Here is a 14,922-nt window from a genome sequence, read left to right as displayed (position 1 = left end):
ATCAAAATAAAACTAGGAAACAAAATAGAAAAAAAGCAAAACCAACCAAACAAAAGTAACAAACCCAGCAAAACAGCAGCGGCTCCAATTTCACCATGTAGGTATTAAACATTTATTATTAAAACAAGAGATGACGAGTAGTTGCTTTCAGGTCTGCACGTTCCAATAGTCCGGCGCCACCTGGACTGGTCAATGGCGACGCTCACACAGAACGCTTTAGCTGCTGCTATGCACAAGCTCACACCCAGTTAGCTGTTGCACCAATCCACATTACACCTACATAAAACAGACGTTAGCCGCATAAGCTACCAGTAAACACGCAAAGCTATTCGTACTACCGCGTACTTACCTACTGTTAGACGCTGTCTCAGCACAACCTGCTTACAGGAGCGGTAAAAGCGCAGTGAATCCACAACAAATGGCTACAGTGTTTAAGCTGTTTCCGAGAGCTCTGTGCTAATGCACCACAGACTCAGAAGAGGGGGGGGGAAGCTTGCATAGACCGGCACGCCAACACACCGTCTGATGACCGTCGCCGAAGTCACAACAGACCCTAGCAGAATGAAGCTCTCCATACACCCAGCACCGCCGTATGTATATATGCTAAAGCTAATGCTCACCCCGATTGTATCCACCTGGCGCTTCCGTAAGGGGAGGGGGAAAACAGCGCAGTGCTCCAACTACGGTAGCTGATCTGGCTCAACCAAAGCATACCTAGTACGTGAGAAAAGGGAGGGGGGAAAACAGCGCATCACCTTGACTACGGTGGCTGACAGGGCTCACCAGACACTCGTAGCCAGGCAAAGGCTGCACTGGTTACATATAGGTTAGAGGTTATCATGTATATAATAAAGGATTTGAATAAACTTCCATTATCTTGCACAATACCACACAGAAAAACGATTTTATTGATTCACTTTAACAACAGAAACAACGCATGGAGGGCAGAATTAGGCCAATTTCTGCTTATTCTAAAAATACAAAAAAGGCAATCACATTTAGCTCTTTTGTAGCTTCATAAGAAGCATCCTGAGATCATTTTCCAGGCTTGAGGCCTTAATGACCGCTGACTACTCGCTAAAGTTGTCTCAAAAAGACAAAATAAAAAGCGTAGTACCCCTACAACAACGCTTATTTCGGTGCCCAAATTAACTGCAAGCGGTAAGTTTGTATTTTATTACGGCTGTTGCTGGGCTTTTTGAGTGTGCGAAGTGTGGTATGTTTAGTCTAGACCCTTTTTCCACCGCTAGTGATAGTGTTTGTACTAAATGTGAACTAGTTAGCTCTTTGGTAGAAAAAGTAGACCAGTTAGAGGTGTGCATCATGGGGTTACTAAAGGATAGAGAGCAAGAGTCACTGGTAGCAGCCGCGGATGCCTTAGGGAGCGCTAGCACCCCCCACCGGAACACCACGCCCATCCCCCCAATTCGCGTGTCAAACAGGTTTGCCCCGCTCAGCGAAACACCTGCTGAGGAGCCTGTTCAAAGTACTCTGGTAAAAGGAGACTCTATTGTTCGACACGTGAAAATAGCTAGTCCTTTAGGGGCTCCAGCAGTAACCGTTAGCTGTTTACCGGGAGCCAGAGCGCCGGACATTAGCGGCAACCTTAAGCGGCTAGCAAACAGGAGATATTCGAGGATAGTGATTCATGTAGAGGCCAATGATATTCGTCTGCGGCAGTCAGAGGTTACTAAGGATAATATTAAAGAGGTGGTTAAAGTGGCCCAGACGATGAACGTATGCCGTAATTTGCTCTGGTCCCATCCCAATGAGGCGCGGCGCTGAGTCTTACAGCCGACTCACAGCGTTGAACCGCTGGATGTCCAAGTGATGTTCGGAAAATTGTGTGGGCTTCATAGATAATTGGTTAAAGTTTGAGATGAATAATAAATTAATCAGTGTTAAATTCTCTCATTCCAACGATAACAGCAGCACCTCAGACCTAAAGCTCGGTCTACTTAATATTAGATCATTATCCTCGAAAGCAGTCATTGTAAATGAAACTATATGTGATAAGAAACTAGACGTTTTCTGCCTCACTGAAACCTGGATTACACCTGATCAATATATAGCACTAAATGAAGCCACCCCGCAGGTTATAAATACATACATAGCCCTAGATTATCAGGCAGAGGAGGTAGAGTATGCATCATCTACCAGAATACACTAGATATTATTCAAAAAACACTGTAACATCTTCACTTCTTTTGATATTATCTACATTAATATATCAAATCCGGTCACAAATAAAAATGCATTCACACTAATTATTATTTATTGGCCTCCAGAGCCCTATTCTGAATTTTTAAAAGAATTTAGTGATTTTGCTGCAGACTTGGCAGTGTGCAGTGACAAAGTTATAATAGTAGGAGACTTTAATATTCATTTTGAAAAAGCAGGCGATCCATTAACAAGGGCGTTTGTATCAATCTTAGATTCTGTCGGCATCACACAAAACATAACTGGACCCACACATTACTGTAACCATACCCTAGATTTAGTCCTGACCCTGGGTGTTAGCATTAGTCATCTAAATATTCTACCTCACAGCTCAGTAATATCAGACCATTATCTAATCTCCTTTGAGCTACATCTTAGGCAAAATGTTCATTTGTCCCCCCAACACTGTCTAAAGTGTGCAATAACCCCAATGACAGCTGTACAGTTTGCTAAAAACCTCCCACCCCTATCAACCTTAGCTCACACCCCGTCAGACCAAACGAGGCTAGTTAAATTAACAAACAATCTAGAAAATACCCTAAGATCAACATTAGACAAAGTAGCACCGTTTAAAAATAAAATGATGAGGCAAAAAAGGCTTGCACCGTGGTACAGTGATCATACTCGTACCTTAAAACAAACAGTGCGGAAACTACAGCGTAAATGGCGGACAACCAAACTAGAGGTGTTCCACTCTGTGTGGAAGGACAGCCTTAGTCAATATAGAAAGACACTCATTAAAGCTCGCTCAGCGTATTTGGCCTCGCTGATCGAGAAAAACAAAAACAATTCCAGAATACTTTTTAGTGAGATCTCTAAAATTACTAAAAGCTAGGCAGATTCTCAACCCCAGATTCCAACATCTGACCAGGTGTTCTCTGCAAGATGTCAGACAGAGGAGTGAAAAGAATTATCAGAAGAGTTGCCCAAGAGCCAAGGGCCAACTAGAGCTACAGAAAGACATGGAATCAGCAGGTAAAATAAAAAAACAAAAACAAAACAAGAAGTAATGCACTCAACCGCCATGGCCTGTAGGCACGCTCTATTGCTGAAGAAAAAGCATGCGGAAGTTTGACATAGTTGTAGAAAAGTACAAATCAGGGTTGAGTTATAAAAAATATCTATGGCCTTGTCAAAGCCCAATTGAGAAGCTGTGGTCAGACTTCACCAGTGGAAACCATCTAACTTGAAGGAGCTAGAGCAGTTTTGCCTTGAGGAATGGGCAAAAATCCCAGTGGCAAGATGTGACAAGCTCATAAAAACTCATCCAAAGGGACTTGCAGCTGTAATTACCACAAAAGATGGCTCTACAAAGTACTGACTTTAGGGGGGTGAATAGTTATGCACACTAAGGTTTTCTGTTACTTTTGTCCAATTTATTGTTTGCACTTTTGGCAACAGAAAAGTAAGCAAAAAAACATTTTTCCCAAGGCAATCTTGGTTTTCTCATCCAAGGCCATCCGTACAGAAGTCAAATTTTCGAGGAGGTCTCAAAGGCAGTTTTAGCTCTGAGTGTTGGACTTCTGCCTCTGTCTCCAAACTGGTCGGTCCTCTTGTAGGCCTATCAGACATTGTTTAGGCATTTGATTTTTTTTTAGACATGTTGTAGATGGGAGTGAGAGAATAGTTGTAGCAACTAAGCAGTGTTTGAAAGGTTAAAATGAGTCGCAAACTCAACATCCCTATCAGTAAACCAGAGGCAAAAGTATTTATTAAGAGACATGTTCACACACTACAGCAAAATGAGTGGGAGCAGAAAACTAAAGGCAGACATCTGTTGAATAGCTAGCCTAGGATTGGTTCAGGTTCAGTTATGTAGTATGGTCGGAGACCAGAGGTGGTGATTAGGCATTGGATAGGTCAGACATTGTTTGAATTCTTGTTGAATGATTTGTTGAATTCTTCTCTGCACCTAATTCAAAAACATGACACAGGACTATGTCAGTATTTTACGCATAGGGAGACTCATGAGCATATACTGCTTCACTGTGTGAAACAATCTGCATAAAGGCAAATTTTTCTTCATTTGCTTAAAGCAGTGGGTCGCAAAGAATTTTCTTTGAAGGATTACTGTCTTATGGACCAGGGATGGGTATAGTGTACAAGCAGTTTTTTCTGTTTCTGATGTGTGTAGGGATGAATAATTTCATTTAGTTTTTTTTTTTTTTTTGTGCAAATCCTATCCCCCTCCTCCGCCACCTCCCCTATTCCTCCTGAACGGTTTTCACTGCAGTTCACTATACTGAAGTCTTACTTCACACTCCAGCTCAGTAGGTGGCGGTATGCATCTGTAGTTGGTCTGTCAACTGCCAGGTCCCCGAAAGAAGAAGATGATTTCGTGACCGAACACGGAAGAAACCCTCTTCTGTTGTCGTTACGGTTGCGCTATGGAACGGTTAGACTTTACTTTAGCTTACGTTGTGTTTGCTATTTGCGTTGTATTCACACCTAATGAATTTCGCTCGGCCGGACTGACGGTACAGAATATTTTCTCAGAATGGCTCGGCAGCGAAGACATTGGATTTATTCAGTATCACATCAAGAGAACAACCTTAACTGTATTAATCCACTGCTCCTTACCTCTGGGTAAGACTTACTTTTACTGTTCTAGACGGAACACTTTCAATTATATTTTTCCTGGAGTGTTTGGAAATACGATAAACAGCTGTATTCGTAATTGATTAACCACGAGATGCGTAACGTGTCTAACTTAAAGGCAAAACACAAACGTCGACATAACACGTCACGCCACATTGTTTTCAACAAGCTAGATTCTGTGATTCTAGATGGCCTTTTACAAAGCAATATTTTTCCGTTCATCCAGATAACTGATTACTAATTACTGATTGTGTAAAGCTGCTTTGTGACAACAACAGTTGTAAAAAGCGCTATACAAATAAATTTGACGTGACTTGACCTAACGTAAGCCAAAAGCCAGGCCTGTCTAATAGGACAAGAGCTTGATTACTATTGGACTGTCCTGAACGTTTTGCCTAAGTGACGAGACTTATTTAGAAATCCTGTACCCTTTGTAGGCGTATGCCAATCATTTGCATTTCACGTTTGCTATAGAGCGACTCAGGGTGCCAATATCTCCATCAAACTAATCAAGCAGTTATTAAATCGCAATTAGATCCTAAGTTAATCAGGTCATTTTCATTTTGGAACTAGTTTAATTTTATGAAGCATCATACAAAAAGATTTCCATGGAGTTTCCAAAAGTTCTGCATAATGACTAGTAAATATAGTAGACAATAAAACGTTAATGTCTTTAAAGACTTGGTTTAAGACTGGCCCAGAGTGATCTTTGTCCTTTAAATAAAGATGTAAGGTTTTAAAAGTGGAAACCCTCAAACCGCTTTAAGCTTAACTGGTCCATAGTGGTGTGTTAATTGCTCTGTACCCCTCATTGAAGTCATTGTTCCCCAGGGCATAAGTGGCTTGGGGGACAATACTTTTGGGGCTCTTTGCCCCAGTTAATGCAGTGTGTGAAATGTAGTTTCTCTTGGAGCTAACAATTGCAGTTGATTGATATTGTTTCTTGTCTTTGTTTTTGAGTAGTGTGTTTTGAATCATGAAGTTTTCATGTAATCATGAGTTCAGATCAGTTTGTTATGTATTGCAGGCTACTACATGGGAATGTGCGTTGCTGCTCCAGAGGAGAATCTTACATACATTCATTTGGCAAGTCAAGGATGGCAACTTTTCTTTGGACTGTCAGTGGCTTTTCAGCTTATTAGCTTTGCTCTTGTGTTTTATTGGTCTAAAAATGATTGGGCAAATCATCCAATATCTAAGACCCTCAGCATATTTGCCATACCACAGTCCAGCTGGAGTGCAGTTGCATCATCCATCAACACAGAATTTCGGCGAATTGAGAAATTTGCAACGGGTCCACCTGATGCCAGAGTAATTGTCACTGATACTTGGGTGATGAAGGCTACAGTTTATCACTTGTATGTCACTCTGCAGCAAGATGCACACTTAACTGTCATAGACTCAAAGCAACATGAGCTGTCTCCTGATTCAAACACTCCTATTCAGATTCTCACTCTTAAAGTTGCCAGCATTAATCCCAACATTAAGTCTTTTGATATAAGGTACATGTCATTCTAATTAGACTTTAATTTTTTAAGTGTCTTTTTAACACGGTAACTGTCTTAATAATCTGTTCTGTCTTTCAGGTTAAATTCAACAGAGTATGCAGAGTTACGTGAAAAATTGCATTCCCCAATCAGAAATGCTGCTAATGTGGTTGTCCACTTGACTCTGAGTGAGCTTTTCTTGGAGACTTTTAAATCTCAGGTGGAGATGAATCAAGTTTATAGACAAACAAGTGGACAGGTAAGACAAAAGAGAAAAATGTGATGGGTTGGTACGAATGCAATGTTTACGGGGATTCCGAAATTAACACTGTAAAAAATTATACATACAGGGTATGAAATTATACATATACCCATTAGGGATGTCACGCTACCAGATATTTGGTAGTTGGTACCAATACCACTGCAAATGATTCTTTGATATCAGTTGCGATACCATGACAAAAAATAAGTCAATATTAATTAAGGATTTCATGTAATATATAAAATATTATATATTGATTATATGAATAGAATATTAATATAAACATTTAAATAAATGTATCTCAACAGTTTTTACACACACCATGTGATTCTCTAGGGCACATAATCAGTGATAGTCCCTGTTGTCACTGGGCATTTTGGGTCTTTCAATTATCTGACACTCTCACCCAGGTGACCTGACCAGGGTTAATCAAATCCAAGCCTGAGCCCAAGTAGCCTGCTTCAGAGAATTCACAGCCATCTTGAGGTTTCTCTGCTGCCTCAGTTGTTTCTCTGATAACACTCTCTTGTGCTGCCATGTAATGCCCAAGAGGCTTTGGAAAGCGAGTAGCCAACAAAATCTCTGCAGCCTACTTCTATAGGCATGCATATAGCACGCATGGTGTTGCTAAAGATACTTGCTATCCCCATTAGCACCAAGTTATGGCATCAACAATGGCGACCTTTCCAGAAATGCTGCTTTTCCATTTTTATCGATTCTATAGAAATTGAACATGATACAACATACCTTTTTTGCTTTTGCTGTGAAACATGCCGGATCTTCTTGCATGGCTAGAGCAAATGATAATGGCAGAGCTTTCCACAATGCGAGGAAAATTCAAAGCACACGTCTCCGTTTCCGAATGTGTTCAAAGATGGACCACCCTATGGGTGAAAAGAGCGAGAGCAAAACTTCATTTAGAGCAAACATCTCACTTAGTGGCCCTAGAACAGAAGGTGGTTGACCTCCAAGACCGAAGCAGGCGGAACACCCTCTGGGTTTTCCAGAGGGTGCAGAGAAAGATGACCCTCTCATCAAGATGCTGTTCCCAGTATGACTAGCAGCACTGTCTAACTGAGAGTTTGAAATTAAACAAGCCCATCATCAGGTTTTTTTCCAGTCTTTTAGTTGTTTCCAGTCTTTAGTTGTGCCCACTGCAGCCTCAGCTTTCTGTTCTTGGCTGACATGTGCCTAATGTTTGACGTGTATTGTGAGATGCTTTTCTGCTCACCACAATTGTTATTTGGTTATTTGATTGGCACCTAATTGGCAGCACCTGTGAGCATGGGCCCTGCTACAGTGGTCAGTAGGTGTCTGCTCCAAGAATTGGCATGCTGCGTTTGATTGATCTGGATAGGGCAACTTCAAGCTGGTGTTCCGCAAAACCAAGTTGAGGCATTACTTGGAGTGAGCCCTAGTACAATCTACAAGTTAAAGGCCAAGTTCCATATAATGGAGGATGTCAGAGACAGGCAGTGAAGTGGGCGTCCTAAGACACAACACCCCAAGAATATTGTTTCCTCACAGTCAGCACTTGGGTACTGTAGGCTGTCTTCTACAGATTTGCTGTATGATATGGCCGACAGCAGTTGGATCATAGGGTCAGAGTGTGGAGAAGATGCGGAGAACGCTATGCTGATTGCTGCACCTAGAGAGTAACATCTTTTGGTGGATGCATTTTGATGGTGTGGGGCGGCATCTCCCACACTGGAAAAATGAGGCTTGTCCTCATTGGAGGCAATCCCAATGTAGAGACATATTGAGATGAAATTTTGCAACCAGTGGCAATCCTATATGTCCATAGTCTGGGACCGAAATCTATCTTTCAACATGACAACGCTTGGCCCCACAGAGCAGGGCTTATGAGAGATTACCTCCAGAATTTGGGTGTGGAGAAGATGAAATGGCCTTCTAGCAATCGTGACCTCAACCCCATTGAACACTTGAGAGTGTTGTTTGTGCCAATGTGACCAACACATTGGCTGTTTTGCAACAAATGCTGGTTAAAGAATGAAGATTTAATTTGAGCAGCAGTGTGTGACCAAGCTGGTGACCAGTATGAGGAGGAGGTGCCAGGCTGTTGTGGCTGTGTATGGTTCTTCCACACGCTACTGAGGCTCCTGTTTGTAAAATTAATAAATTGTTAAATTGTAAATATGTCTTGTTTCTTCAAACTTCAATCATCACGTCCACCAAACACCAAACGACTTAATGGCGGAAAAAGCTGTTTGGCATTGGCAGAGAAGATTTTGCCAATTTTTCAGGGGTGCACAGATGAATAGGTGTCCAGGTCATCCTAATAACTTGCTCGGAGAGCGTACACACATACAGCTGGGTCCGTAAGTGGCAGTTATTGTAATTTTGCCTTTGCATGCACCACTTATGACTTAATAAATTTCAGCTATAATTTTAAGGGGGTTGCAAAAAATATTGCATTAACCATGAGTATAGTACGACCTTTTTCACGTTGGCCCTCCCTTTTTTTTTCTTTTTTTTTTTTAACAGACTCTTCAGTAATTGGACAAACAAACAATTATAAATATACATATTATTTTAATACTTGGAAACAGGTAATTCACAGTGAAAGACTGTCTAGTTACATTTATTTTAATGTCTCCAAAGAATCTTGTTCCATACATGGGCAGGCTTTTTTTATTTTAATTGTTTTCTTGAGGTAAACCCTCTACAAAGTCTTTTGATAGTAGACTTTGCCTGCCTTTTCAGGGGAGTTTTTGATTAGATGTTGGCAAGGGGGTTCTTTAGCTGTTCCTGAGCTGTCATACTCCCTTTTTCATTACAGGTTTTACACCTTTTACCTAAGTTTATATTTCAGGTCTGTACTATATATATATATATATATATATATATATATATATATATATATATATATATATATATATATATATGGCTACTTTTTGTTTTATTTTTGCCAAATGTACTTTATAGTAAAAACAGATGATCAATAAAGCGCTGTTAGCTTTTCTGCCTTTAATCTTGAATTAAATCCGATATTCAGACAACAAACAGCTATTGTTCTTTTAATGTCTTATGTCTAATGGTTAAAACAGAAGATAATATAGATTTTTTTCCCTGTTTCTTGACTCAGGAGCTTGAGCCCTGTATTGGATGTATGCAGGTCAGCGCAAACATAAAACTTATGCGGCTGTGTCGAGATGATGGTGATGGCGAATGCCAACAGTGCTATTGTCGTCCTATGTGGTGCCTCATTTGCATAGGCAAATGGTTCGCCAGCCGTCAGGACCAGACTCGACCCGAGACGTGGCTGAGCAGCATAGTAGCATGTCCTACTTGTAGGGCTAGGTTCTGTGTTTTAGATATTTGTCTTGTTGAATGAATACAGTATAGCACTGATCTTCAAAATTGCATATTTGCTAGTTTCTAATATATATTAGCACTGCATACATCTGACAAATCATTCTGATCGTCAGATCTGTATTGCTTGTGCAACAACGTCTGTAGAGTTAATCTCTGATTAAATAAAAGAAAGCAAGAAATTGTTTAGTTACGAAAACTAAAAAATAATCATGAACATGAACAATCAAGAAACATGAACAAACAAGCATTAAACAGGTGTGTTTGTGTATACCATAAGAACTGCTTGATTATTGTGCTGTGTTGAGCCAGTGGTAGTTTCTGTTTCTGAATGTTTTTGAAATGTTATATTTCCATTATTGTAATTTTGTTCTCCTTTAACGCTGTAATGTTCACAGCTTTTGATTTGTTTTTTTGTGTTTGCTAATTTTATGCAGCTGTTGCTTGTATCTATCCTTATGCAAAATTAATTTTTAATTTGTTAAACTTTTTTTTTAAAACTGTATGTAATAACCTTTTTTTTAGTTTTCCATAACATAACTTTAACGAATACATACAGTGGGGAGAACAAGTATTTGATACACTGCTGATTTTTCAGGTTTTCCCACTTGCAAAGCATGTAGAAGACTGTAATTTTTATCATAGGTACTCTTCAACTGTGAGTGATGGAATCTAAAACAAAAATCCAGAAAAATACATTGTATGATTTTTAAATAATTAATTTCCATTTTATTGTGGGAAATAAGTATTTGATACACCAGAAAAAGAAACTTAATATTTGGTACAGAAACCTTTGTTTGCAATTACAGAGATGAGACGTTTCCTGTAGTTCTTGACAAGGTTTGCACACACTGCAGCAGGGATTTTGGCCCACTCCTCCATACAGATCTCCTCCAGAGCCTTCAGGTTTCGTGGCTGTCGCTGGGCCACACGGACTTTAAGCTCCCTCCAAAGATTTTCTATTGGATTCAGGTCTGGAGACTGGCTAGGCCACTCCAGGACCTTAAGATGTTTCCTACGGAGCCACTCTTTAGTTGCCCTGGCTGTGTGTTTTGGGTCGTTATCATGCTGGAAGACCCAGCCACGACCCATCTTCAGTGCTCTTACTGAGGGAAGGAGGTTGTTGGCCAAAATCTCACGATACATGGCCCCATCCATCCTTCCCACAATACGGTGCAGTCGTCCTGTCCCCTTTGCAGAAAAGCATCCCCAAAGAATGATGTTTCCACCGCCATGCTTCACGGTTGGGATGGTGTTCTTGGGGTTGTACTCATCATTCTTCTTCCTCCAAACATGACGAGTGGAGTTTAAACCAAAAAGTTCTATTTTTGTCTCATCAGACCACATGACCTTCTCCCATTCCTCCTCTGGATCATTCAGATGGTCATTTGCAAACTTCAGACGGGCTTTGACATGCGTTGGCTTGAGGAAGGGCACCTTGCGTGCACTGCAGGATTTTAATCCTTGACGGCGTAGAGTGTTACTGATTGTTTTCTTTGAGACTGTGGTCCCAGCTCTATTCAGGTCATTGACCAGGTCCTGCCGTGTAATTCTGGGCTCATTCCTCACCTTCCTCAAGATCATTGATGCTCCACGAGGTGAGATCTTGCATGGCGCCCCAGACCGAGGGAGATTATCCGTTATTTTGCATTTCTTCCATTTTCTAATAATTGCACCAACAGTTGTTGCCTTCTCACCAAGCTGCTTGCCTATTGTCCTGTAGCCCATCCCAGCCTTGTGCAGGTCTACAATTTTATCCCTGATGTCCTTACAAAGCTCTCTGGTCTTTGGCATTGTGGAGATGCTGGAGTCTGACTGATTGAGTGTGTGGACAGGTGTCTTTTATACAGGTAACGAGTTCAAACAGGTGCAGTTAATACAGGTAATGAGTGGAGAACAGGAGGGCTTCTTAAAGAAGAAGTAACATGTCTGTGAGAGCCAAAATTCTTACTGGTTGATAGATGATCAAATACTTATTTCCCACAATAAAATGGAAATTAATTATTTAAAAATCATACAATGTATTTTTCTGGATTTTTGTTTTAGATTCCATCACTCACAGTTGAAGAGTACCTATGATAAAAATTACAGTCTTCTACATGCTTTGCAAGTGGGAAAACCTGATCAGCAGTGTATCAAATACTTGTTCTCCCCACTGTATGTCCAAAGCAATCTTTTTTTTATCCCATTCTTCCATTACCACCCTCTCATACACCTGTCTTCTAAAGCTGATCATTCTCTTCCTCATTCTCTGGTCTGGAGCTTCTGGTTGCCCCTGATCTGAAATAAAATTATGAGGTTTTAAATTAAGAGACTATAACTATTCATTGTATTTTTTACTGTGGGTAATACACTAAGACGTCATAGTTTAAAGTCATGCATGGCACGGAAGGTTCCCCTGCTTAAATCAGCACGCGTCCCGGCCCATCTTAAGTTTGCCCATGACCATTTGGATGATCCAGAGGAGTCATGGGAGAAAGTTCTGTGGTCAGATGAGACCGAAATAGAACTGTTTGGTCTTAAATCCACTCACCGTGTTTGGAGGACGAAGAATGATGAGTACCATCCCAAAAACACCATCCCTACTGTGAAGCATGGGGGTGGAAGCATCATGCTTTGGGGGTGTTTTTCTGCACATGGGACAGGACAACTGCACTGTATTAAGGAGAGGATGACCAGGGCCATGTATTGCGAGATTTTGGGGAACAACCTCCTTCCTTCAGTTAGAGCACTGAAGATGGGTTGTGGCTGGGTCTTTCAACATGACAATGACCCAAAGCACACAGCCAGGATAACCATGGAGTGGCTCCGTAAGAAGCATATCAAGGTTCTGGAGTGGCCAAGCCAGTCTCCAGACCTAAACCCTATAGAAAATCTTTGGAGGGAGCTCAAACTCCGTGTTTCTCAGCGACAGCCTGAAAAACTACAGGAAATGTTTGACCTCTGTAATTGCAAACAAAGGCTACTGTACCAAATATTAACATTGATTTTCACAGGTGTTCAAATACTTATTTGCAGTAGTAACACAAATAAATTATTTAAAAATCATACATTGTGATTTCCGGAATTTATTTTAGATTATGTCTTTCACAGTGAACATGCACCTAAGATGAAAATTTCAGACCCCTCCATGATTTCTAAGTGGGAGAACTTGCAAAGTCGCAGGGTGTTCAAATACTTATTTTCCTCACTGTAGATAGATATAGATATTTTAAAACATTACAATACAAGATCACAGTGAACAAGTCATTTAATTTCTGCAACCATATGTTCATCAGATGCTGACTTTAGCTAGAATTGTAAATACAGGGTAAATATGCAGGCATAATAGTGTAGAAATATATGGTTGCAATTGAAATTATTCAACCCCCATTGCAAATTAGGTTTATAAGCAAATTTTTGTTACATAACTCCTTTTTCTCTATAACTCCCTAACTTTTTTTTTTGGACAGTAAAGGTTTTCTCCTTGCACACCTCCCTTTGAAATCAAACTTGTTTGGTCTCTTTCTGTTGGGAGATGCTTTACTTTGACATAAATTGTGGCAAGAATGACCTGTGGGTCCTGTGGTGACATTTTAAGAGACTTTACATTACATTGTTGGATATTGTTGGACATCTTTAATCATTTTCTGGCCTTCTCTTGGGATAAACTTGCTAGGAGGGCTTAACCTGGCCGTGTTGCTTGTAAGTGATAGTGAAAAGTGGTACAGCTACTTTCTTATTGTTCTGAGATCTTTATAAATCCCTTCCCAGATTCCTCAGCATCTATAACCTTTCTGAATGCCTTAGATGGCTCTTCATGACCCAGTGTCTTAACTGATTTAAACTGGAGTTGGAGCGGCATATTTTGTATGACTTTACCTTGGCTTTGCTGGAGTTATAGCAGGGACTATACAGCTTGGAGGTGAAGGCAGATGTAAACGCAAGTAATATTTTATTACAAAACAAAAGCAAACAGAAGCATACGAAAGAAACACACCAAAAAAATACCAAAACACTGGGAAAACAACAAGAAATACACAGATTTATGTATAAACACACACAATACTAACAAAGTAGCAGGGCTACAAAGGAGGCAGAGGTGTGAACACTAGTGACAAGGTGTAGCCAAGGCACAGACAAGAAACAGACAAACAAAAACTTTTTGTGTTTGTTCCTTGTCTCCAGAATTTTACCACAGTCATTTGTACTTGCACTACATTATCTACATTATCTACATTACACTTTACACTACATTATCTTATCAATGACACTCTTTCACCTAAGACCTCTTGTTGCCAGCACAAACATTTTCACCAGTAATTCACCAATAATTCATATTGTTATATTGTGTTTGTCCATGACAAGGTAAAACCTGACGTAAATGTTTTCTCTGTAGTCTATAGTCTTATAAATATGAAGAAGAGTCAAAAAAGGTAAAAGGAGGTAAAAAAAGGTATGAGGGCCTAAATGTGGTTGATATGGTGTCACTATGGTACCTCTGATGTTGCTATGGCATTGCTAAGTGGTTGCAGTGGTATCTCAGGTGGTTGCTATGATGTTGCTATGTGGTTGCAAAATGTGTGCTAGTGTTACTAGGTGTTTTATATTAAGTTGTTTACGTTGTTTGCCAGATGGTTCCTAAGTGGTTGCTACGGTGGCGCTAGGCAGTTACTATTGTGGTTGATTATGGTGTTGCTAAGTGAATGTTGCTGTAATTTACGACAGCATAATAAAACCTCTTTACCTCTCATTCATTATATTAGATATATAACACTACAGCCAGTCCTTGTGTGACAAAGAACTTGTCTAAGAAGAGGTTTAGAGCAGTTGACTCAGATAGCTTGTTGTTGCTACTGTGTTTGTAATTGGTTGCTAGGTGGTTGCTATGGTATTTCATGTGGTTGCTATTGTGTCACTTGGTGGTTACTATAGTGTTGCTAGGCAGTTGCCATGGATTCTCAGGTCGTTGCTGTGGTGTTTTTTAGCTAAAGTGTTTTGTTGGGGATCAGGTATCTGCTTTCATGCCCAGTCCAGATTCAA

The 14,922-nt window shown here is 40.3% G+C and overlaps 1 protein-coding gene and 1 long non-coding RNA gene across 4 annotated transcripts in view; one reads left to right on the top strand and one right to left on the bottom strand.

Moving 5' to 3' along the window:
- The window catches only part of LOC140541343 (uncharacterized), a 70,863-nt gene extending 70,045 nt beyond the window's left edge, over positions 1–818 (bottom strand). For all 3 annotated transcript variants that reach the window (XR_011977915.1, XR_011977916.1, XR_011977917.1), the window contains exon 1: positions 350–818. This is a non-coding gene — a long non-coding RNA (uncharacterized lncRNA). The remainder of the gene's footprint in view (positions 1–349) is intronic.
- A 3,721-nt stretch (positions 819–4,539) lies between these two features.
- tmem129 (transmembrane protein 129, E3 ubiquitin protein ligase) lies at positions 4,540–10,507 on the top strand. Its single transcript, XM_072663998.1, has 4 exons — positions 4,540–4,806; positions 5,846–6,320; positions 6,405–6,564; positions 9,674–10,507. The coding sequence occupies exons 1-4, from the start codon at positions 4,608–4,610 to the stop codon at positions 9,920–9,922; spliced, it is 1,083 nt and encodes a 360-aa protein (XP_072520099.1). The 5' UTR covers positions 4,540–4,607; the 3' UTR covers positions 9,923–10,507.
- The last annotated feature ends 4,415 nt before the right edge of the window (positions 10,508–14,922 follow it).

Source organism: Salminus brasiliensis, chromosome 19 (genome assembly GCF_030463535.1).
Source record: "Salminus brasiliensis chromosome 19, fSalBra1.hap2, whole genome shotgun sequence".
NCBI lineage: Eukaryota > Metazoa > Chordata > Actinopteri > Characiformes > Bryconidae > Salminus > Salminus brasiliensis.
Note: the sequence above shows the minus strand (reverse complement) of the source record. Positions and strands in the feature narration are given on the sequence as shown.

Coding starts and splice junctions, on each gene's coding strand:
- tmem129 (XM_072663998.1), top strand. CDS start 4,608: ATGGAACGGTTAGACTTTACTTTAGCTTACGTTGTGTTTGCTATTTGC. Junction 6,321..6,404: donor ATTAAGTCTTTTGATATAAG/GTACATGTCATT, acceptor TCTGTCTTTCAG/GTTAAATTCAACAGAGTATG. Junction 6,565..9,673: donor ATAGACAAACAAGTGGACAG/GTAAGACAAAAG, acceptor TTCTTGACTCAG/GAGCTTGAGCCCTGTATTGG.